At 48.3% G+C, this 25,184-nt stretch overlaps 1 protein-coding gene across 1 annotated transcript in view; it reads right to left on the minus strand.

Annotated features, from left to right (window-relative positions):
• Positions 1-20,864, minus strand: part of PPP1R27 (protein phosphatase 1 regulatory subunit 27) — a 37,845-nt gene extending 16,981 nt beyond the window's left edge. The window contains 3 exon segments of the mRNA XM_073588197.1: positions 17,185-17,335; positions 20,508-20,786; positions 20,789-20,864. Coding sequence (XP_073444298.1) covers positions 17,185-17,335; positions 20,508-20,786; positions 20,789-20,864 — 506 coding nt within the window.
• Between the last annotated feature and the right edge of the window lie 4,320 nt (positions 20,865-25,184).

Consider the following 25,184-nt stretch of genomic DNA (forward strand, 5'->3'; position numbering starts at 1 on the left):
TGAGCATGGAGAAAAGAAAGAAGACCAAAGAACTGTCTGAGGACTTGAGAAACCAAATTGTGAGGAAACATGAGCAATCTCAAGGCTACAAGTCCATCTCCAAAGACCTGAGTGTTCCTGTGTCTACCGTGTGCAGTGTAATCAAGAAGTTTAAAGCCCATGGCACTGTGGCTAACCTCCCTAGATTTGGACAGAAAAGAAAAATTGACAAGAGATTTCAATGCAAGATTGTGCGGATGTTGGATAAAGAACATCGACTAACATCCAAACAAGTTCAAGCTGCCCTGCAGTCCGAGGGTACAACAGTGTCAACCCATACTATCCGTCGGCGTCTGAATGAAAAGGGACTGTATGGTAGGAAACCCAGAAAGACCCCACTTCTTACCCCGAGACATAAAAAAGCCAGGCTGGAGTTTGCCAAAACTTACCTGAAAAAGCCTAAAACGTTTTGGAAGAATGTTCTCTGATCAGATGAGACAAAAGTAGAGCTTTTTGGGCAAAGGCATCAACATAGAGTTTACAGGAGCAAAAAAGAGGCATTCAAAGAAAAAAACACGGTCCCTACAGTCAAACATGGCGGAGGTTCCCTGATGTTTTGGGGTTGCTTTGCTGACTCTGGCACTGGACTGCTTGACCGTGTGCATGGCATTATGAAGTCTGAAGACTACCAACAAATTTTGCAGCATAATGTAGGGCCCAGTGTGAGAAAGCTGGGTCTCCCTCAGAGGTCATGGGTCTTCCAGCAAGACAATGACCCAAAACACACTTCAAAAAGCACTAGAAAATGGTTTGAGAGAAAGCACTGGAGACTTCTAAGGTGGCCAGCAATGAGTCCAGACCTGAATCCCATAGAACACTTGTGGAGAGATCTAAAAATGGCAGTTTGGAGAATGCACCCTTCAAATATGAGGGACCTGGAGCAGTTTGCCAAAGAAGAATGGTCTAAAATTCCAGCAGAGCATTGTAAGAAACTCATTGATGGTTACCGGAAGCGGTTGGTCGCAGTTATTTTGGCTAAAGGTTGTGCAACCAAGTATTAGGCTGAGGGTGCCAATACTTTTGTCTGGCCCATTTTTGGAGTTTTGTGTAAAATTATCAATGTTTTGCTTTTTGCTTCATTCTCTTTTGTGTTTTTTTCATTTAAGACAAATTAAATGAAGATAATAATACCAAAGAATTTGTGATTGCAATCATTTTCAGGAAGAAACTGAGTATTATCTGACAAAATTGCAGGGGTGTCAATACTTTTGGCCACAACTGTATGGGGTATTGTAAAGAGGAAGATGAGAGACACCAGACCCAGCAATGCAGGTGAGCTGAAGGCTGCTTTCAAAGCAACCTGAGCTTCCATAACACCTCAGCAGTGCTACAGGCTGATCGCCTCCATGCCACACCGCATTGATACAGTAATTGATGCAATTGGTGCCCCGACCAAATATTGATTGCATTTACTGTACATACATTTCAGTCATTTACTGTACATCCATTTCAGTAGGCCAACATTTTGGATTTTAAAATCCTTTTTTCAAGCTGGTGTTATAAAGTATTCTAATTTACTGAGATAATGACTTTGGGGTTTTCATTGGCTGTAAGCCATAATCATCAACATTAACAGAAATAAACACATGAAATAGATCACTCTGTTTGTAATGACTCTATATAATATTTGAGTTTCACTTTTTGTATTGAAACACTGAAATAAATTAACTTTTTAATGATATTCTAATTTTGTGAGATGCACCTGTATGTCTCTAGACTAATAGTGTGTGATAGCTAAATCCCTGAAAGGGATTGGTCCAAGTTTGTGAGTTATCCAGTTGATAGTTTATGACCATTGGGGGCGCGACCACTAGGACCCCCACCAATCCCAAGAAACTGGCTGTGTAGAGCCCTTCATGAATGGAGGTCAAGTATCTGCACCTTGGTTCTATTTATTTCCTTTGTGACTGCCAGAGATAGCTGAATGTTGTACTTAGACCTATAGCAATCAGTAAGTTACCTTATCACCTAAAAACTAGCTTAAAGGGAATCTGTCACCTACCCTTTGGCAGGCGATGAAAACGAGGTCGGTCCAGTCCGATGGGCGGTGTTCCCGATGTATGTCGCCTCCCCATCCTTGCCCGCCGTCCGCAGGTTATTGCTGAATTGGAGTAGGTGTACGCCATTTTTTGCGCGTGCAGCATTTTTATGATAGAAATATGACTGGAGTAACATTTCTGATGAGGTGCTATGCCACTGAGAGGATGCGTCAAATTCATTAAAGGGAACCTGTCAGCACAGTGTCTGGTCGGCGCCATTATACTGAATAAAATGATACCTTGGTTGATGAAATCCGTCTTGTGGTTGTTTCTTAATCTTTATTTTCAGTTTTGTGTTAATGTTATGCTCGTGCCCTAAGGCAGGGTAGGTGTATGTGGTGCTCTGATTAGACTGCTCACAGGTCACTGATCCCTCACTGACCTGTTCCCTAGTTTGCATAAGGCTGGTTTCACATGTCCTGATAGTTACGGTACCGGAAAAACCGGTTCCGGAGATATCATTGTCCGTGTGTCCATGTGTGTACTACGTGCAGCACACGTGTGGCAACTGTGTGCCACCCGTGTACCGCTTCAGGACCACACGGATGGCCGCTGGGGAAGTAGCGCTACTGTAAGCAGCTGTCCCCCAGCCGCTGGTGGTGAATCGTGCAACTCTCTCGCAAGTGAGTATGAGCCCTAAGATGTGTGTCTGACAGTAAGCCTGCCACCTATTTCCAAAAGGAACCTGCTGAGATGTAGCTATATTGTGCTATAATTTAGGCTGTAACTCAGGATTAGTGCAAGAAATAAAATGTAATTACTGGTGCTCTGCTGTGTATATCACTATGTCTATGCATGACCACCTGTAAAATTGTGTTCAGAGGTGATCATACACTAAAGAACATATTCTTGTTCTCAGGGGCGGACACTGACAGCTTGGGGCCCCTGTGCAAGAAATGTGTCTGGGTCCCCTTCCTTTTATGGCGACAAAGCTACATATATATATATATATATATATATATATATATATATATATATATATACACACACAGTTGTGGCCAAAAGTATTGACACCCCTGCAATTCTGTCAGATAATACTCAGTTTCTTCCTGAAAATGATTGCAAACACAAATTCTTTGGTATTGTTATCTTCATTTAATTTGTCTTAATTGAAAAAGCACAAAAGAGAATGAAGGAAAAAACAAAACATTGATCATTTCACACAAAACTCCAAAAATGGGCCAGACAAAAGTATTGGCACCCTCAGCCTAATACTTGGTTGCACAACCTTTCGCCAAAATAACTGCGACCAACCGCTTCCAGTAACCATCAATGAGTTTCTTACAATGCTCTGCTGGAATTTTAGACCATTCTTCAATGGCAAACTGCTCCAGGTCCCTGATATTTGGAGGGTGCCTTCTCCAAACTGCCATTTTTAGATCTCTCCACAGGTGTTCTATGGGATTCAGGTCTGCACTCATTGCTGGCCACCTTAGAAGTCTCCAGTGCTTTCTCTCAAACCATTTTCTAGTGCTTTTTGAAGTGTGTTTTGGGTCATTGTCCTGCTGGAAGACCCATGACCTCTAAGGGAGACCCATCTTTCTCACACTGGGCCCTACAATATGCTGCAAAATTTGTTGGTAGTCTTCTGACTTCATAATGCCATGCACACGGTCAAGCAGTCCAGTACCAGAGGCAGCAAATCAACCCCAAAACATCAGGGAACCTCTGCCATGTTTGACTGTAGGGACCGTGTTCTTTTCTTTGAATGCCTTTTTTTCTCCTGTAAACTCTATGTTGATGCCTTTGCCCAAAAAGCTCTACTTTTGTCTCATCTGACCAGAGAACATTCTTCCAAAACGTTTTAGGATTTTTCAGGTAAGTTTTGGCAAACTCCAGCCTGGCTTTTTTATGTCTCGGTGTATGAAGTGGGGTCTTCCTGGGTGTCCCATCATACAGTCCCTTTTCATTCAGACGCCAACGGATAGTACGGGTTGACACTGTTGTACCCTCGGACTGCAGGGCAGCTTGAACTTGTTTGGATGTTAGTCGAGGTTCTTTATCCAACATCCGCACAATCTTGCGTTCAAATCTCTTGTCAATTTTTCTTTTCCGTCCACATCTAGGGAGGTTAGCCACAGTGCCATGGGCTTTAAACTTCTTGACACTGCGCACGGTAGACACAGGAACATTCAGGTCTTTGGAGATGGACTTGTAGCCTTGAGATTGCTCATGCTTCCTCACAATTTGGTTTATCAAGTCCTCAGACAGTTCTTTGGTCTTCTTTCTTTTCTCCATGCTCAATGTGGTACACACAAGGACACAGGACAGAGGTTGAGTCAACTTTAATCCATGTCAACTGGCTGCAAGTGTGATTTAGTTATTGCCAACATCTGTTAGGTGCCACAGGTAAGTTACAGGTGCTGTTAATTACACAAATTAGAGAAGCATCACATGATTTTTCGAACAGTGCCAATACTTTTGTCCACCCTCTTTTTTATGTTTGGTGTGGAATTATATCTAATTTGGCTTTAGGACAATTCTTTTTGCATTTTTTCATTTAAGACAAATTAAATGAAGATAATAATACCAAAGAATTTGTGATTGCAATCATTTTCAGGAAGAAACGGAGTATTATCTGACAGAATTGCAGGGGTGTCAATACTTTTGGCCACAACTGTGTATATATATACCGTATATACTCGTGTATAAGCTGAGATTTTCAGCCCATTTTTTTGGGCTGAAAGTCCCCCTCTCGGCTTATACACGGGTCATATAACTGGGGGTCGGCGGGGGAGGGAGAGCGTGGGTGTCAGAGATCATACTTACCTGTTGTGACGACTCCTGGAGTGGACCCTCTGGGTCGTGACACCAACCCTCCCAGGGCGAGGTGACCTAGTGAAGACGACCCCCTATACAGGGAGTGTCAGGGGCAAGCCCCAGGGGGTGAGGCACCACGACTGCTGGCACCAGGCGGCCGGCTCACAGGAGACACGAGTGGGTGAGTGTGTCTGCAGGAACGTGTAAAGCGTGGACACGGCAACACGTGGTATACAGAGACTACGTTCATCCGGGTGTGAGTGAAGCAGGATTTGTGCAAGGCGCACGTCAGAGCACTGAGTCAGGCAGCAGGTGTGCCAGGAGGTGTAACAGAGTACAGGAGCAGGGTGTGTGCCAGAGGGCACAATAGAGCATAAGACAGAGCGCAGGATTGGTACATGTGCCAGGAGGCACAACAGAGTAAGAGACTGAGTACAGGATCAGGGCATGTGCCCGGAGGCACAACTGAGTATAAGACAGAGCACGGAATCAGAGTGTGTGCCAGGAGGCACAACTGAGTATAAGACAGAGCACGGAATCAGAGTGTGTGCCAGGAGGCACAACTGAGAATGAGACAGAGTACAGGGTCAGAGCATGTTCCAGGAGGCACAACCAAGTACGAGACAGAGCACAGGGTCACAGCGTGTGCCAGAAGGCACAACCAAGTACAAAGCAGAGGACCTGAATACAGCGCACAGCCAGGCAGGGACACGGCAGACCAAGCCAGGAAGCACAACAATAATCAGGCACCTCCCCTAGGGGGAGGTCGTCTGATATAGCACGACTACTACTGGTTCCGGGTCAGGACCTAGTCAGAAAGCACATGACCACTACAGGTTCCGGGTCAGGTCCTCCATTACCATAGAGAGGACCGAGCCCTATACAGCACTGACAGGAGCACGCAAGCGCAAACGTGACATGTAGGAGGAGACTCGGGGACGAGAGCTGCGCGTGCGCACCCGACGGGACCCCCGGAGTGACCGCGGCTCCGGAAGAGATGACGTCGGGACCGAGGTCCCGCCCCCAGGTGAGCATGGCATGACAGTACCCCCCCTTTACGCCCCCTCTTTCTAAAACTGGAGAGGAACTTAGACAAAATCTGGGGTGCGTGGATATTCTCCCTGGGTTCCCATGACCTCTCCTCAGGGCCAAAACCCTTCCAATCGACCAAGAACATGGTTCTCCCTCTTACCTTCTTCATGGCCAAAATATCATTCACCTCAAACTCATCCCCCAAGCCAACAGGCTGGGGTGTGTGGCCTGGAGAAGGATGAAATCGGTTAAGAACCACAGGTTTTAGGAGAGATACATGGAAAGAATTGGGAATACGGAGTGAAGGAGGCAGCTTCAATTTGTAAGCAACATCATTAATCCGCCTGAGGACCTCAAAAGGACCAATGTAACGGGGACCCAGTTTGTAAGATGGTACCTTAAGGCGGACGTATTTGGTGGAGAACGACACTTTGTCACCAGGGAGAAATGGAGGAACGTCCAGACGCCTCTTGTCAGCGTGTAATTTCATTCTGTCCCGTGCTTTCTCGAGAGCGGTTTTGGTCTCCTGCCATACCCTGGAGAACTCCACAGACAGAGAATCGGCAGCAGGTACCCCCGAGACAGGAAGTACCAGTAGAGGCACATTGGGATGCTGTCCAAAGACGATGAAGAAAGGAGACTTGGTAGACGATTCACTGGAGTGATTATTATAGGCGAACTCAGCCCAAGGAAGTAGACCGACCCAGTCATTCTGATGAGCATTAGAAAAATGCCGGAGGTAGGATGTAAGGATCTGGTTGGTACGTTCTACCTGCCCATTGGTTTGGGGGTGATAGGCGGAAGAGAAATCCAATGACACTTTCATGAGTCCGCATAGAGCTCTCCAGAATCGGGAGGTGAATTGGACCCCTCTGTCAGACACGATGTGCTGGGGGAAGCCGTGAATCCTGAAGATATGGGAAATGAAGATCTTCGCCAAGTCAGGAGCAGAGGGTAGTCCGGGAAGAGGAATGAAGTGGGCCATCTTTGAAAATCGGTCTACAACCACCAAGACCACAGTACAACCGGAAGAACAAGGCAGATCTGTAATGAAATCCATGGCTATGTGCTGCCATGGAGCCGACGGAACGGGAAGCGGGAACAGAAGACCGTAGGGTGGTTGTCTGGGTATCTTGTTCTGGGCACAGGACGGGCAAGATGCCACAAAGTCTTTAACATCCTGGGAGAGTGAAGGCCACCAATAATGGCGAGAGATTAAGTCCAAAGTCTTTTTGACACCAACGTGGCCGGCAATCTTGGACGAATGTCCCCAATTTAGCACTCGTTTTCGGTTATTCTCAGCCACAAAGGTTCTTCCCGGAGGTAACGTGGTTAACTTGACAGGGGCCACAGTAATCACTTTGGATATATCAATGATATGAGAGGGTTCTTCCTCTGCATCAGATGACAGGAATGATCTTGACAACGCATCCGCTCTAACGTTCTTATCGCCGGGCCGAAAATGTAGCTCAAAGTCAAAGCGGGCGAAGAATAGGGACCACCTGGCTTGCTGAGGATTGAGCCTCTGTGCGGACTGGATGTACGCCAGGTTCTTATGGTCCGTGAAGATCTTGAATGGATGTATGGCACCTTCCAGTAAGTACCTCCACTCCTCCAAGGCCAACTTAATGGCCAATAGCTCTTTGTCGCCAATGGATTAGTTCTGCTCAGTGGAGGAAAATACTTTAGAAAAGAAGCCACAGGTGACAAAACATCCAGAAGAGGATTTCTGCAGAAGGACTGCGCCAGCCCCAGTAGAGGATGCGTCCACCTCGAGAGTGAAAGGTCTACTAACCTCAGGTCGGTGAAGCGCCGGAGCAGCGGCGAAGGCTTGTTTCAATGACTGGAATGCCTCTTCAGCCTCAGAGGGCCAAGCCTTTGGGTTAGCTCCCTTGCAGATAAGGGACGAGATGGGGCGAACCAACGAGGAGAAATGAGGAACAAACTGTCGGTAGTAGTTCGCAAAACCAAGGAAGCGTTGGATTGCCTTCACCCCATGGGGCTGTGGCCAATCGAGGACGGCAGACACCTTTGCCGGATCCATGCGTAGACCTGATTCTGAGATAATGTACCCCAAGAATGGCAAGGACGTTTGCTCGAAGGCACATTTATCGAGCTTGGCATAAAGGCGGTTCTCCCTCAGGCGCTGGAGGACTTGACGCACGTTCTTTCTGTGGGCGGAGAGGTCTGGGGAAAAAACGAGGATGTCATCCAGATAGACTACCACGCAGGAGTACAGCATATCCCGGAAGACGTCATTCACGAACTCCTGGAACACCGCTGGGGCATTGCAGAGGCCGAAGGGCATGACCAAGTACTCATAATGACCGTCTCTGGTGTTAAAGGCGGTCTTCCACTCATCCCCGGAACGAATGCGGATCAAGTTGTAGGCCCCATGAAGATCCAGTTTGGTGAAAATTCGAGCTCCTCTAAGTCGGTCAAAGAGCTCCGGGATCAATGGCAATGGGTACTTGTTCTTGACAGTGATATCGTTCAGGCCTCGGTAGTCTATGCAAGGACGGAGGGAGCCGTCCTTCTTTTTTACAAAGAAAAATCCCGCTCCCGCGGGCGAGGAGGACTTACGGATAAAACCTCTTGCAAGGTTCTCCTGGATATAGTCAGACATAGCTTGGGTCTCAGCAGGGGATAGCGGGTATATCCTACCCCTGGGTGGTGTAGAACCAGGAATGAGGTCAATCGGACAGTCATATGGCCGATGGAGGGGAAGAGTCTCGGCCTCCTTCTTGTCGAAGACATCTGCAAAGGACCAGTAAGCCGACGGCAGACCTGTAGGTGCCGGGGATGGACCGGCAGAGTTCAATTGACGGACGGGCAACAGGCACTTCTCCTGACAGAACGGTCCCCACCGGAGTATCTCGCCCGACCGCCAGTCCAGGGTTGGCTCATGAGACCGTAGCCAAGGGAGGCCTAGAAGAAGTGTGTAAGACATGGTAGACAAGACGAGGAAGGAGATCTTCTCCCGGTGCAGGGCTCCAATCTGCAGCTCGATCTCTTCGGTGGCCTGGGTAACAGTCTCCTGCACGGACGTACCATTGACCGAAACAATCGACCGAGGAGTCTCCAGGGATCTGACAGGAATCTGGTATTTTTTTACCGCCTCGAGTGTGATAAAATTCCCCTCCGCGCCAGAATCCAGATAAGCCTCCTCAGAATAACTCTTGGCACCGAGATTCAACAATACGGACACGAGCAGGGGAGGAGAGGAATCACGTACACCTAGGGAGGCCTCTCCTATCAACCCTAGGCGGAGAAGTTTCCCGGCTTCTCGGAGCAGGAACGGAGGAGGTGAGAGGAGCTCCTCTCTCTGGCTAATTCACGGGCGCGTTCCTGAAACCGCAGGTCAATGCGTGTCGCCAGAGAGATCAGATCCTCTAAAGAGGTGGGGGTATCCCGACCTGCCAGTACGTCTTTGATCCGACCGGACAGGCCACGCCAAAAGATCCCTACGAGAGCCTCGTTGTTCCAACCGAGTTCGGAGGCCAAGGTACGAAAACGGATGGCATACTGTCCCACCGGTAGCGTACCCTGATGAAGGTTAAAGAGGGACTCGGTGATAGAGGCCAGCCGACCCGGCTCGTCGAACACCTTGCGGAAGGTGTCCAAAAAGGTGGAAAGCTGAGAGACGAGTGGGTCATTGCGCTCCCAGAGGGGGTTCACCCATGCTAACGCCTCCCCCTCTAAGTGTGAAACAATAAAGGTAGTTTGGGCGCGCTCAGTGGGATAGTGCTGCAGCAAAAGCTCCAAATGTAACCGGCATTGGTTCAGAAATCCTCGACAAAACTTGGGGTCCCCGCTATATCAGGGTGGCTTGCCGAGGCGCGGCATCGGGTGCGGGGCCGAGGACTGGGCAGAAACGGATTGTATGGCCGACAAACGGGACTCCATGGATTTCAAAAGGGCCATAATCCTGGTCTGACTCTCCCGTAGGAACACCAGTTCCTTTTGGATGGAGGTGGTGGCACCAGCGGGGTCCATGGCCCGATTATACTGTGACGACTCCTGGAGTGGACCCTCTGGGTCGTGACACCAACCCTCCCAGGGCGAGCTGACCTAGTGAAGACCACCCCCTATACAGGGAGTGTCAGGGGCAAGCCCCAGGGGGTGAGGCACCACGACTGCTGGCACCAGGCTGCCGGCTCACAGGAGAGTGTGTCTGCAGGAACGTGTAAAGCGTGGACACGGCAACACGTGGTATCAGGGCCGGACTGGGACTAAAATTCAGCCCTGGCATTTGAAGTTACACAGGCCCACTAATCACATGGTGACTATATAATATCTTTGTACAGTTATAGTTTACAAGAAGTGAGAGGAGATTAACACGACTATATAACATGTAGTCACAGCTGTGCCCAGTATTTCAGCTCAGTCCTATTTATTGCTTTTAGGTACAGTACTCCTCCCAAATCTCTGCCCCCTTTTATATGCATGATTACAGAATTCCTGGCAGAACTGCTCTCTATTGGGCAACCAGACCCCCTGGTCATAGCCGCCCCTATCATACCTCCCAACTTTTGAAGAAGGGAAAGACGGACAAAGACTGCAAATTTTGGCCACGCCCAACCACACCCATTTCACGACTAGTCACACCCATGTCCACACCTAATCGCACCCATTTGGCACTGCTGATCACACTGACTGGTACTGAGTGCACAGTGGCTGGCATTATGGGCACACTGACTGGCACTAAGGAAGAGAGAAAACAGAGAGAGAGAAAAAAGAAAACAGAGAGAGCGAGAAAGAAAGGGGAAAGAAAGAACAGTGAGAGACAAAGAAAGAACAGTGAGCCGTACACACGGCTCCGCTCCGTACACCTCGTACACACGGCTCCGCTCCGTACACCTCGTACACACGGCTCCGCTCCGTACACCTCGTACACACGGCTCCGCTCCGTACACCTCGTACACACACGGCTCCGCTCCGTACACCTCGTACACTCGCGGCTCCGCTCCGTACACGCGTGGCTCCACTCCGTACACCTCATACACACGGCTCCGCTCCGTACACACACGGCTCCTCTCCGTACGCCTCGTACACACGGCTCCACTCCGTACACCTCGTACACACACGGCTCCTCTCCGTACACCTCGCACACACGGCTAAACGCTCCGTACACCTCGTACACAAGGCTCCGCTCCGTACACCTCGCACACACGGCTCCGCTCCGTACACCTCGTACACACGGCTCCTCTCCGTACACCTCGTACACACGGCTCCGCTCCGTACACCTCGTACACACGGCTCCGCTCATACACCTCGTACACACGTCTCCTCTCCGTACACCTCGCACACACGGCTCCGCTCCGTACACCTCGTACACACACGGCTCCGCTCCGTACACCGTACACTCGCGGCTCCGCTCCGTACACGCGTGGCTCCACTCCGTACACCTCATACACACGGCTCCGCTCCGTACACACACGGCTCCTCTCCGTACGCCTCGTACACACGGCTCCACTCCGTACACCTCATACACACACGGCTCCTCTCCGTACACCTCGTACACAAGGCTCCGCTCCGTACACCTCGCACACACGGCTCCGCTCCGTACACCTCGTACACACGGCTCCTCTCCGTACACCTCGTACACACGGCTCTGCTCCGTACACCTCGTACACACGGCTCCGCTCGTACACCTCGTACAACGGCTCCGCTCCGTACACACACGGCTCCTCTCCGTACACCTCGTACACACGGCTCCACTCCGTACACCTCGTACACACACGGCTCCTCTCCGTACACCTCGTACACACGGCTAAACGCTCCGTACACCTCGTACACACGGCTCCGCTCCGTACACCTCGTACACACGGCTCCTCTCCGTACACCTCGTACACACGGCTCTGCTCCTTACACCTCGTACACACGGCTCCGCTCCGTACACCTCGTACAACGGCTCCGCTCCGTACATGCGTGGCTCCGCTCCGTACACCTCGTACACACGGCTCCGCTCCGTACACCTCGTACACACGGCTCCGCTCCGTACACCTCGTACACACACGGCTCCGCTCCGTACACCTCGTACACTCGCGGCTCCGCTCCGTACACCTCGTACACACGGCTCTGCTCCGTACGCCTCGTACACACACGGCTCCGCTCCGTACGCCTCGTACACACACGGCTCCCCTCCGTACGCCTCGTACACACGGCTCCGCTCCGTACACCTCGTACACTCGCGGCTCCGCTCCGTACACCTCGTACACACGGCTCCGCTCCGTACGCCTCGTACACACACGGCTCCGCTCCGTACGCCTCGTACACACACGGCTCCGCTCCGTACGCCTCGTACACACGGCTCCGCTCCGTACGCCTCGTACACACGGCTCGGCTCCGTACGCCTCGTACACACGGCTCGGCTCCGTACGCCTCGTACACACGGCTCGGCTCCGTACGCCTCGTACACACGGCTTCGCTCCGTACGCCTCGTACACACGGCTCCGCTCCGTACACCTCGTACACACACGGCTCCGCTCCGTACACCTCGTACACACGCGGCTCCGCTCCGTACACCTCGTACACACGGCTCTGCTCCGTACATCTCATACACACACAGCTCTGCTACATCCACACTGTAAATCCTGACCCCACACATACTTACCTCAACCAGCACCATGACAACAGCAAAGCAGAGTCTTGCAGACGGTAGAGGCAAGGCTGAGCGCACAGGACCTGTGATGAGGTCACAGGAGGGGCGGAGTCAGGGGTGATATGATCGGGGCTCTGGACAAAGGCTCCTGATCATGTGACCCCCCTGACTCCTCCCCTCCTGTGACCTCATCACAGGTCCTGCGAACAGAGCGAGCAGGCAAGCGAGTGCGACGCTGTGAGTGGCTGCGGGGGTGAGGGGGTCTCATGCTACGGCGAGGATGGGGTGCGTGGGGGGGGCGTGGCGGCTTATCTCCCTGCAGTGCGGGAGGAACTTGAATCTATCACCGCCGTGCTGCAGAGGGCCGGCGGCAGGAGCCACAGTGGCCGCAGCAGCTGGCAAGCGGCCCACGTGACAGCGGCCCAGCGGGAAAATGCCCGGTTGGTTATATTGCCAATCCGGGCCTGCGTGGTATACAGAGACTACGTTCGTCCGGGTGTGAGTGAAGCAGGATTTGTGCAAGGCGCACGTCAGAGCACTGAGTCAGGCAGCAGGTGTGCCAGGAGGTGTAACAGAGTACAGGAGCAGGGTGTGTGCCAAAGGGCACAACAGAGCATAAGACAGAGCGCAGGATTGGTACGTGTGCCAGGAGGCACAACAGAGTAAGAGACTGAGTACAGGATCAGGGCATGTGCCCGGAGGCACAACTGAGTATAAGACAGAGCACAGAATCAGAGTGTGTGCCAGGAGGCACAACTGAGTATGAGACAGAGTACAGGGTCAGAGCATGTGCCAGGAGGCACAACCAAGTACGAGACAGAGCACAGGGTCAGAGCATGTGCCAGGAGGCACAACCAAGTACAAAGCAGAGGACCTGAATACAGCGCACAGCCAGGCAGGGACACGGCAGACCAAGCCAGGAAGCACAACAATAATCAGGCACCTCCCCTAGGGGGAGGTCGTCTGATATAGCACATGACGACTACTACTGGTTCCGGGTCAGGACCTAGCCAGAAAGCACATGACCACTACAGGTTCCGGGTCAGGTCCTCCATTACCATAGAGAGGACCGAGCCCTATACAGCACTGACAGGAGCGCGCAAGCGCAAACGTGACATGTAGGAGGAGACCCGGGGACGAGAGCTGCGCGTGCGCACCCGACGGGACCCCCGGAGTGACCGCGGCTCCGGAAGAGATGATGTCGGGACCGAGGTCCCGCCCCCAGGTGAGCATGGCGTGACACCTGTCCTGCCGCGGACTCTGCAGCCTCGCTTCTAATTTCCACTGTCTCCCTTCCTGTCTTCAGCGGTCACGTGGTACCGCTCATTACACTCATGAATATGCGCATATTCATGAGTGTAATGAGCGGTACCACGTGACCGCTGAAGACAGGAAGGGAGACAGTGGAGAAGCGAGGCTGCAGAGACCGCAGCAGGATGGGTGAGTGTAGCGATATTCACCTGTCCCCTGGTCTATCGCTGCTCACCGCTGTCTCTGCTGCATCCTGTGTCAGTGACGTTTAAGCAGCAAGGGGCACGGTGAAGTGGTTAGTGCGCGCCGCCCCTCTGCTGGCTGAACAGTCACTGACACAAGAAGTAGCAGACAGCGGCGATGGACGCAGGAGAGGTGAGTATGGCATTTTTTTTGCAGCAGCAGCATATGGGGGCATATTCTATGGGGCAGCATATGGGGGCATAGTCTATGGAGCAGCATATGGGGGCATAATCTATGGGGCAGCATATGGGGGCATAATCTATGGGGCAGCATATGGGGGCATAGTCTATGGAGCAGCATATGGGGGCATAATCTATGGGACAGCATATGGGGGGCATAAACTATGGAGAAGCATATGGGGGCATATTCTATGGAGCAGCATATGGGGGCATAGTCTAAGGATTCCACCCTCGGCTTATGCATGAGTCAATAAGTTTTCCCAGTTTTTTGTGGCAAAATTAGGAGGGTCGGCTTATACACGGGTCGGCTTATACACGAGTATATACAGTGTGTGTATATATATAGCCACACACACATATATGTATATATATATATATATATATATATTACATACTCTCCTTTATTATGTATATTGCTGTCCCTTATAAAGTGCCCTCTCTTGTTATGTACAGTATCGTTCCTTACATATTGGATTATATAGAGCCCTGCTTTTTAATACATACCATCCTGTCTTGTTAGCTGTATAATGCAATGATGGCTGATGGAGCATGGGAAAGCTTCCCTTCTAATGGAGGAGCTGATGGACTGGTAGTCTGGTCACTGACTGCTCCATCAGCAATCATTTTATATCTAAAAAGAGAGGGGACTGTGTAATAAAAAGGGCGCTGTGAATAACAAAATTAACAAGAATACACTATATAAGGGAAAGCACTCTACACAACAGCAGAGGAAGCTATATAATAAGGGACGGCACCATATATAACTAGAGAGGATGGTAAGTAATAAGTGATGGTGTTATACATAATAAAAGGAAACTATGTAACTAAGGATGGTGTTATACAGAGTTAGTGAGAACACTATATACTAATGGACTGTATTAGACATAATAAGCGATAATAATGTCTTCCTCCACCTCCCCCTGTTCCTAAGTCCATTATACGTACCCCTTCCTCCCATCCCAATCCCCCACATCCCTCATTGTGCTCCTCCCCCTGAATCCCATTATTGTCCTCTCCCACCCCATGATTGCCCTCTTCACCACCTACATCATTGCCTTCTCCCCTGCCACCCCATCATTGCCCATTCCACCACCTCCATCATTTCCTCCTACCCCACCACCCCCATTATTGCCCTTTCCACCATCACCATCATTGCATTCTCCCACCACCCCTATCATCATTGCTTTTTCTCCCATCACCCCATCATTACCCTTTCCACCACCTCCATCATTGCCCTCTCCATCAACCCCATTATTGCCCTTTCCACCACCTTCTTCATTGCCTTCTCCTCCACCACCCCTATCATTCCCTCCTTCCCCACCACTCCCATCATTGTCTTTTCCACTACCACCATCATTGCCTTCTCCCCATCACCCCATCATTGCCTTCTCCCCATCACCCCATCATTGCCTTGTCCCCATCACCCCATCATTGCCGCCTCCCCCATCACTGCCTCCTCCCCCATCACCCCCATCATTGCCCTCTCCTCCACCTACACACACAGACACACAGCACTATTCACCTCTTTGCACATTCCCCCGCAGCACTACACACGCACGCACACACACACCACCACTCATCTCTACACACACACACAACACACGTACATACAAAAAAAAACACACACAGCAAAATTCACCTGTCTGCATGGTCTCCCGCAGCATCACCGCCTCCAGCTGCCTCCTGTCTCTGGCACAGCTGGCCGCTGAATGATGACATCATCCAGTGACATCATCTAGCGGCGCTTCTGTCTGTGTAAGAGACAGGAAGCTCGGGCACCGGGCAGGAAGCAGGACGGATCCCTGCAGCTTCGCTCCACTGCTATTTTCTCTTGTAGGCAGTAGAGCTTCTAGGATCGCTCCCTGCCCGCCGCACATGAGGGCAATCTAGCCAGGGGCTCCCTGGAGCCTCGGGCCTGGAGAAACCGGCCAGATTGCCCTCATTAATTTCCCTCATTATTAGCCACCCTGCAGGAGTCCCCCTCCACCTCTGGGCCCCGGTGCCCCCTTGTTCTGCTATTAAAGACATAACACTGTATCCACCCATTTATATATCAAGGTCAACGTCAAGGGTTTTTTCAAGATTAATCTGCAGAAACACACCGCTCTCCTGCCTCTCACTTCCCTGCTTGCCAGGGGGTGGTGTACTCCTGAAGATTGGCAGTTTGAGCTGGAAGCTTCTTAGGTGGATTGAAGCTGTATTGGATACAGCAATCTGGACAGCTTCTTATTAGCATTTGCATGCCTCTGAAGTAAAGAGCTTGTAAGGGCTGCAGTCATTGCCTAGGACACTAGCAAACTCTACAGAGATGACTGGTAACATAAGCAACACAAAATATACTACATCATTTAAAATGCTGTCCATTTATGTTACTGAGACAACTCCTTAAATATTTTAAAAGTGCACATTTTTCATTCTTTGCACGTACCCTCTCTACACTAATTTTAATGCACAGATTTACCTTAGCAAACATTCGCTTGTACAGTATTTTAAGGGAATTAAGTCCTTATTCTAGCTGCCTCTCTTTACAAGCAGGAGAGATTTTGGTAACTGAGTAGGACTATTCTGGGACAAGCATATCCCCTACACTTTTTTCCCCCTCGACCCTGTAAAAAATAGACATAGTTTGTAGCAGGGGGGGAAAACACACAGGAGAGGACCCCTGTTGAACAATATATGGGCCCTTTGATGTTCAATACTGTATCTCATCATGCACAACTCCACCTGCTGTAGAAGTGGGCCCCATTGCTTCTTGGGCCCTTGTGCAGATTCCTGGGCTGCATCAATGGTATGGCCGCCTCTGCTTTTATGAGATTATGGGTGCAGTCGGACGGCCGTATAACATGGACGACAATCACATCTCTGTGGCTGTCGTGACAGGACCATGTCAGCTTCATGTATTTCAATGCAGCTGTCACACTTGGGTCATTAGCGCTGCCGGCCAGTCCGAGTATTGCAAAGCGATTGTCATCCATGTTATACGGCCGTCTGACTGCGCCTTAGGATGCAATTCTGAAGTGCCTTGACGTTCCCTTACCTGGCAATGTGCGGATGTGCATCACTACATGCCATATGCAATGGAGTCCAGCCATTTTCATCCCTCTGTTCTATGTCGGCGCCGTATTTCACTAGCATCTTTACACACTCTAGATTCCCAGAGAGGACTGCTTCATGCAGAGCACCCATGCCTGAGGGTCGAGAACAAGTGTCAGCCGCAAACGTTCGACAGCTTTTATTTCTATAAAACATACAATAGGACATATAATATTACAGTATATACACTAAAATATTCTTATATTTAACATTATCCAGCAATGTTGTAAATGTAATGACTCTTAGTTCTATTGCACAGAGATTTTTCATGTCAAAATGAGGCGACCTACATATGTGATGTGACACTACCATATATATATATATATATATATATATATATATATATATATATATATATATGTATGTATATTATATATATATATATATATATATATACGGTGAATGAACACCACACACAGAATATTTATTTCTTTGAATTCTTTTTGGGGGCTATATATTCTGTGTGTGGTATTCATTGCAGTGTTAATTATTTTTTATTTACGGTATTTCGTTTCTATATAGGTTTTTGCTTTTTCTTACACATGTTTGATTTGAAAGATTGGAGGAGGGAACTTCTTATGGAGCCAATATTTAGCTCTTAAGGCCCCGTCAGACACAGCGATATCGCCAGCGAGATCGTTGATTTTGTGACGCCACAGCGATCCACCAGTGAGATCGCTGTGTGTGACATGAATCAGCGACCGGCCCCCCCCTCCGGGTATCGCTGATCGTGCAGGATCGTCCTGGGCCATTTTTTAATTGTTGGTCTCCCGCTGGCCAGCACGCATCGCTGCGTGTGGGAGCGAGAGACCAGCGATCAGCGACGCTGGACGCTGGTTTCCAATGTAAACAGCGGGTATCTAAGAGCCGCGTGGCTCTTGGTTACCCGCTGTTTACATTGGAAACCAGCTTGCTCACTGGTCCTGATCGATGGAGGGGCTGTCTATGTGACAACTCACCAGCGATCAGCCTAACTATGTCCCAGCGATCCCATCCATGTCGGATCGCTGTTGGGACTGCTGGGACATCGTTATATGTAACGGGGCTTTAAGGTTTTGATTCATTTTCGACCATTGAGCCATTTAATTTAATGGGGAAAATCAGTGAGAAATGTAAAGCCATATGCATTTCATACAGATAAATGGCTCAGAGAAAATCGCATTGCAAACGCATTACACACGGATTACCATACGGAGAACACTCGTGCAACTCTTGGCAGGGAGACTCGAACCAATTTTTCATACGTTTAGGGTGACTCTGGCCTAAGGTATGTTCTCACTGAGGTTTTTGAGGAGTTTTTGAAACAGAAATTGTCTTAAAAAAAACTGCAAAACCCCTCAAAAACTTGGAGTTTCCACTACTTTTTCCACTCCAAAAACATAGCAACATCTCACTGTTAACACACCCTTAGGCCGGAGTCACACTAGTGTATCACATCTGATGCGATATGCTAATGACACTTGGCTCTTGTTGTGTTGCGAGCGGGAGCATGCACCGATCCTCTCGCATGAGAATATTGGAGCACAGCTGAGGAGGAGACGGAGAAAGTAATTTCTCCATCTCCTCTTCTGCTGGTGTTGGTGGGAATTGCACTGCACTTGGGTGATATCTGACTGCAGTGCAATGTTTCATATGCACCCATAAATTTACATGAATGTGTGAGTTCCGAATTTGGCATGCAATCGCAGCATGCTACATTTTTTCCTGTCAGATCGGAACAGGAAAAAAGTAATTGAGAAAAGGAGCGAGATTACACAAATGTTATTTTATTTTTCCTTTTCCTTCAACCATATTCACATGTCCATGAAACATAGGCAGTACTCGGATCCCAATATCCGGTCCAATTGCGGGGTCTCTTGATTGCACGCGACACATGCAGGGATTGCCTGTTTGTTAGGCAATCCCTGCGTGTGTTGAGCCTGTTGAACAGCGCGAGACATGGGGGCGCAGGGACTCTAACATATTTTTCAAGCACGCCGAAGTCACTCGATTAGCACCCGAGCATTCTCCGATAACACCTTAGCATGTTCGCTCATCACTACTAACTACCTCATATGTGCCTATAAGGCTACGGTCACATGACCGTATATTCTCCCATCTGAGAGAATCTTGCCGATCATGCAAATCACACTCTGATCAGAGTGTGATCAAAGTGTTATCTGATTCTCTCTGATGAGGAAAAGATTGAGAAAAAAATGTCTCCATCTCCTCCTTTCTGTCAGTGCACGGAATTCGGACTACAGTCAGATATCACCCATTTGCAGTCCAATGTTTTCCACAGACTCATTTACTTGCATGGCCAAGTGAAATCCGCTAATTAGATCCAATTTGGACATGCTATAATTCTTTCCTCGGACAGTCTAACATTTTCATGGCCTCAAAGACTAACATTGGTCCGGGTGCAATCCAATGTTTTGTCGGATCACACTCAAACTGATAGTATGGTTGCTGCACGAGCCCTTACATGGTGAGCTCAGGTTTGGGGACCAGGCAGTCAGACCGGGCATTGCAATCAGAGCATAGGGCCGTGTTTCTTGTACCAGCCTTAAGAAGCAGAATTTTAATGCCCAACACCAGTCCTCCCCATAATTAAGTACAGTTTATTAATTAACCTTTGACTATAGATTAAAATATATTGCCAATTTTCAATTGTTGTTCATTTGACTAAGGTCAAGGGAGAAAATTAAGATAAGTGCTATCTTTCTTCTTTGTTCCTCAAAAATTTAGTGAATTGCTGTTTAAGAAATGCCTAATAACTGTAATTAAAGAGAAGCTAGACCTGTATCAGATGTTATATACCGCCATCATATAGAAGGGGGAGTACATGGAGCTATACCGATCAGTACCAATATTCTGGAGGGCAATGGTTCTAGGAGTAAATAACATCCAAAGCGGTGTGAATTCCTCTCTACAAATGCAAAACCTTACATTATTCTGCCTCCGTTACAGAAGGACATATATCTACTACACCCAGATTGTTGAAATTGCTCACACTTTGAGGTTCCGCATGTTTTCTTGTAGCAATGCAGCTCAACAACAGCAAATAAACAACTGTCACATACAGCTCTGATGTCATTAGTGGAGCATCCCTGGCAAATATGCCCAAGACTGGACAAGTCCCAGGAGTCGGGGAGTCATGGTGAATAACATTTCTGGCTATTTTTACTCATGGTTACCATTATACTACTTCCTTACTTAACCAAAAACTCATATTTCACTTGAAATTAGGTTTGTTCCTCAAAACGAGATGAGACATGATGCCCTCACCTGTTAAGTAGATTGTGTCCAACGTCACTTTTCGAGCTCTTATAAATCTCCCAACTTGCTCCAGGTCACCCTGTCGGATATGATCCAGAAAAAGCACATCATTTGGAAAACGCACAGTCCGCGTCGACCTAAGACTGCGAGAAGTCCTATGGGAAGAGTAGTACCTCATCTTGAGGATGCCGTGATCGGGGGTTGCGGAAGGTGAACTTAGCGCCAGCGCTGTCAACTAAGTTATTTTCACTTAAGCAGAATCCGGTCTCTCTCGTTTCCCACAAATTGTGGTAAATTCCCAAAACCACCTTTAGGGATCGTAACTCCGTAACACAGATCCGAATACTGATTACCAATTCCACACATGGAGCAGAGGCACACAAAACCTCCTTTTTATAGCTCTGCCTTCTCATCTATTTAAGGGACTCTCATCTCATCGCACTGTAAGGCAAACGACCAGTGCAGACGCCTACTGCAGTTCAAGAGAGGCTCATCTTACCGGGTCAACTGATCGTGAAAGCAGCTGCTACTCAGAGCTTCCCAGGGTCACAGATACAAAAATTGGCAGCAAGTTTGGGGAGGGGAGAGTGCTACCATAGTAATCAGTGACAGCAGGGTAGACATGATCAGGCAGTTATCTGTCCACTCAAGTAGGAAGTTAAAAGGTGCCTCTCTAAATAGGGGTCAATAAAGCTACTGTGTCAATCCGTCTAGCCAGGCCTGAAATGCTACACATCACAAAAAAAGTGCGGAGGTAAAGTTCAATGCTGGAGCAAAATCGCTCCCCTAGTGCCAAGAAAGAAATCTCCCCGCTGACAAATGGTACATGGTTGAGATTGCAAGACAGATTATGAAAAGAATTAGAAGACTTTAATGTGTATGACTTGAAATGGAAGGACAAACCTTACAAAACAAGTGTAAATTCACGATCAACTAAACCCGTTGTTGGAACTATTTCAACCTGTTGAGCTCGAACATAGAACGACAATGCCCAATTACATGTGGACAACATGTCTGTGACATTGCAGAAGAAACTCTCAGTGAGACGGACATCTGCATTTAAAGTTTTTGTTTTTTTTTATAAGAACCTGATGTTTATTTTTTATTAGACTTAAGGCCCCGTTACACATAACGATGTCCCAGCGATCCCACTAACGATCTGACATGGATGGGATCGCTGGGACATCGTTAGGCTGATCGCTGGTGAGATGTCACATAGACAGCCCCTCCAGCAATCAGGACCAGTGAGCAAGCTGGTTTCCAATGTAAACAGCTGGTATCTAAGAGCCGCGCGGCTCTTAGATACCCGATGTTTACATAGGAAACCAGCGTCGCTGATCGCTGGTCTCTCGCTGCCACACACAGCGATGCACGCTGGCCAGCGAAAGAGAAATGATCAAAAAATGGCCCAGGACGATGATGGAGCGCGATCAGCAATTCCCGGCAGGGGGGCTGGTCGCTGATCCATGTCACACACAGCGATCTCGCTGGCGAGATCGCTGTAGCATCACAAAATCAGCGATCTCGCTGGCGGGATTGCTGTGTGTGTCTGAGCCTTTAAAATAAAAACCTGATTTCCATACTGAGTAGACTTTTTACCCTTTCCCTCATTTATCTTCAGTCCCAGCTTGTTCTTGAGCTGAAGAGATGTGTTATCTGTGCCAGATTAGTTGCTAATGATGCAAAGCCTTATATAAACGTCTGTAGCTGTGTAAAGGCTCCGTCACACATAGCGATCTCGCTAGCGAGATCGCTGCTGAGTCACAAGTTTTGTGACACAACAGCGATCTCACCAGCGAGATCGCTGTGTATGAGAGCGATCAGCGACCGGCCCCCCTGCCGGTATCGCTGATCGCTCTGGGAAACCTCTGGACTTTTCTTTGGTCGCTGGTCTCCCGCTGGCCAGCACGCATCGCTGCGTGTGACAGGCGGGAGACCAGCGATCTGCTGGTAACTAACGTACACATCGGGTACCCAAGGGACGGGCGTCCCTTAGGTACCCGATGTGTACTTTAGTTACCAACGCGCTGATGCAGGGAGCTGGTAACGAACGTACACATCGGGTATCTAAGGGACGCACGTCCCTTGGATACCCGATGTGTATGTTCGTTACCAGCTCCCTGCATCAGCGTGCTGGTAACTAACGAACACAGCGACGCTCGGCGTCGCTGTGCTGATTGCTGGTGAAGCTGTCTATGTGACAGCTCACCAGCGATCACATAGCGACTCACCAGCGATCCTGACACGTTTATATCGTTGTCGGGATCGCTGGTGAGTCGCTATGTGTGACTCCAGCTTTACAGTGATCCCTAGCTGTGGATCTGGCTTATATAAATATACTTTTGAGCTCATAGCCGGACTACAGCCGACCACACAGTTAGTATAGTTGTCCGTCAAGCACTCGTTCAGCCAACAATTATTGCTCCGGACTCCCCATGTACACAGCAGAGCATACTAGTGTTCTGAATCGGTAGAGGAGATGGGTGTGACTGACTGCCAGACACCTCTAAAAGCAGATTATCTCCCCAAAAGATGGACGACCAACCCTACTGGCTCTGGAAAGTTTTGCCAACATTATTTTGAGGTGTACGGCATGCTCAGCTCGGATGTAATTTTCACATTTTTCTACCAACACATTTATAATAGAAATCCCATTTATAGCTCTTGTTGGGAAATCCTTTTTTATGCTCTGTGGGTTTTCATTATGCATTTTTCTTTTTAAAAATCCTTTTTGGTGAATTTATATCCATATTTACATCTTCCTTCTACGTCTGGCATCCTGGCAGGGACTGTGCTGATTGTGCATACTGTTCAAGGATCACTCTGCTTGCATTAACCAAAATGCCACCCCATAATTACTCGTCTTGAGCTTCAACTCTTCTGGTTATAAGACTGCCATGAGGTTGATAATTACCCATAGACAGCTCCTTTAAAGTTCACATTTGCTTCATTGCCCAATTGCAGCCTCCCCTCAAATTGTAAGTATGATCCTCAGTTCTTCCTGGAATTATACTGGCGAACACCCAACTATGTTGCACCATGGCAAGCTCTGCTTGGTCATTTACACACTGTGATATTTTCAGTCTCTTTCAGCTTCTCTGATAGGCAATTTGCAGTAAGAGGTTCTTGAGATGGAAGTCTGAGGTTGCAGGATATTGTTATTATGTAACCAAATGTACAGTTGTGGCCAAAAATTTGGGGACTGACACAAAATTTGGTTTTCACAAAGTTTGCTGCTTCAGTATTTTCAGATATTTTAGTCAGATCTTTCTATGGCTACTGAACTACAGTTATATGTTTTATCCTTTTTTTTTAGAAATACATCAAGTTTATACAAAGACTGGCATGCTGGATTTCAGCTTCAGGGCCAAATCTTCACCGACGGCAACCCAATATTGTCTAGTCACCCTTTTACAACTATCACAATTTCTGTCTTTTTGTCAGTCCACTCAATTTTTGAGGATTGACCACATGTTCTCAATGAGATTGGGATCTGAAGAGTTTCTTGACAATGGATCCAATATTTCAATATTTTGTTTTCCATGCCACCTACATATCACTACATATCATGGTGGTCCATCATGCTGGAAAAAGCATTTTTCATCACCAAATTGCTCCTGGATCAGTCTGAGAAGTTATTGGAGGATGTTTAGATCCAATTCTTTATTCATTAGTGTTCTTAGGCAAAATTGTGAGTGAGCCCATACCCTTAGATGAAAAGCAACCCCCAAATATGAATGGTCTCAGGATGCTTTAAAGTTGACCTGACACAGGACTCATAATAGTGCTCACCTTTTTTTCTCCCATCATTATGCCAGATGCCTCAAACAGTATGAAGCAGGCTTCATCAGTGAAAATAACTCTCCCCCCACCCCCACTCCCACTGCAGTCCAATCCTTCCAATCCTTGTACTTCCTTCAGAATGTCAGTCTATCTTTGATGTTTCTCTTGGAGAGAAGTAACTTCTTTGCTGCTCTTCTTGACACCAGGCCAGCCTCTAAAAACCTTCGTCTCGGATGTACAGACACCTGCCTGCTGTCATTCCTAAGCAAGTTCTGCACTGGTGTTGATTAAATCCCATAGCTGAATCATTTTTGGAAGATGGTCCTAGCACTTGCTGGAGTTTATTAGGTGCTCTGAAGTCTTCTTCACAGCAACTGAACCTCTTTCGTTTCTGACTTTAATGAGCTAATAAATGGTTGCTTTTACAAGCAGCAATGTCCTTGACTGTAAAGCTCTTCAATTTCAAACAGTGATGACTGCATGTGTTTCATTAGAGGTATCCAAGTTATCAGAAGACAATTATTTCAAGCACCATCCCCCTTTAAAACAATCATTCTCTTCTTATAGTTCAATCAGTATGATGGAGTAATATCAGCTGCCTTGTCCTCAATATCCCTTTCTACTGAGCTAAAGAGAAGATCACTGAAATGGTGTAAGTAGGTCAATTAAGTTAATTTTCATGACAAGGAATAACTGTATGTTTTTGCAATTCATTTGATCACTTCATAACTATCTAGAATTAATGCAAACTGCCACTATAAAAACTGAGCAGCAAACAAAATATGCATCAGTCTCAAAACTTTTTTGGCCACAACTGTATGCCGATATTTGAATAATAACAATGTTGTCCTTAATATGTCTCCTTGAGCAGCAACCTGTCACCATCTAGCTGTGGGACACTCT

Source organism: Dendrobates tinctorius, unplaced genomic scaffold (genome assembly GCF_039654945.1).
Source record: "Dendrobates tinctorius isolate UK_male_01 unplaced genomic scaffold, ASM3965494v1 ptg000103l, whole genome shotgun sequence".
In the NCBI taxonomy this organism is placed as follows: Eukaryota; Metazoa; Chordata; class Amphibia; order Anura; family Dendrobatidae; genus Dendrobates; species Dendrobates tinctorius.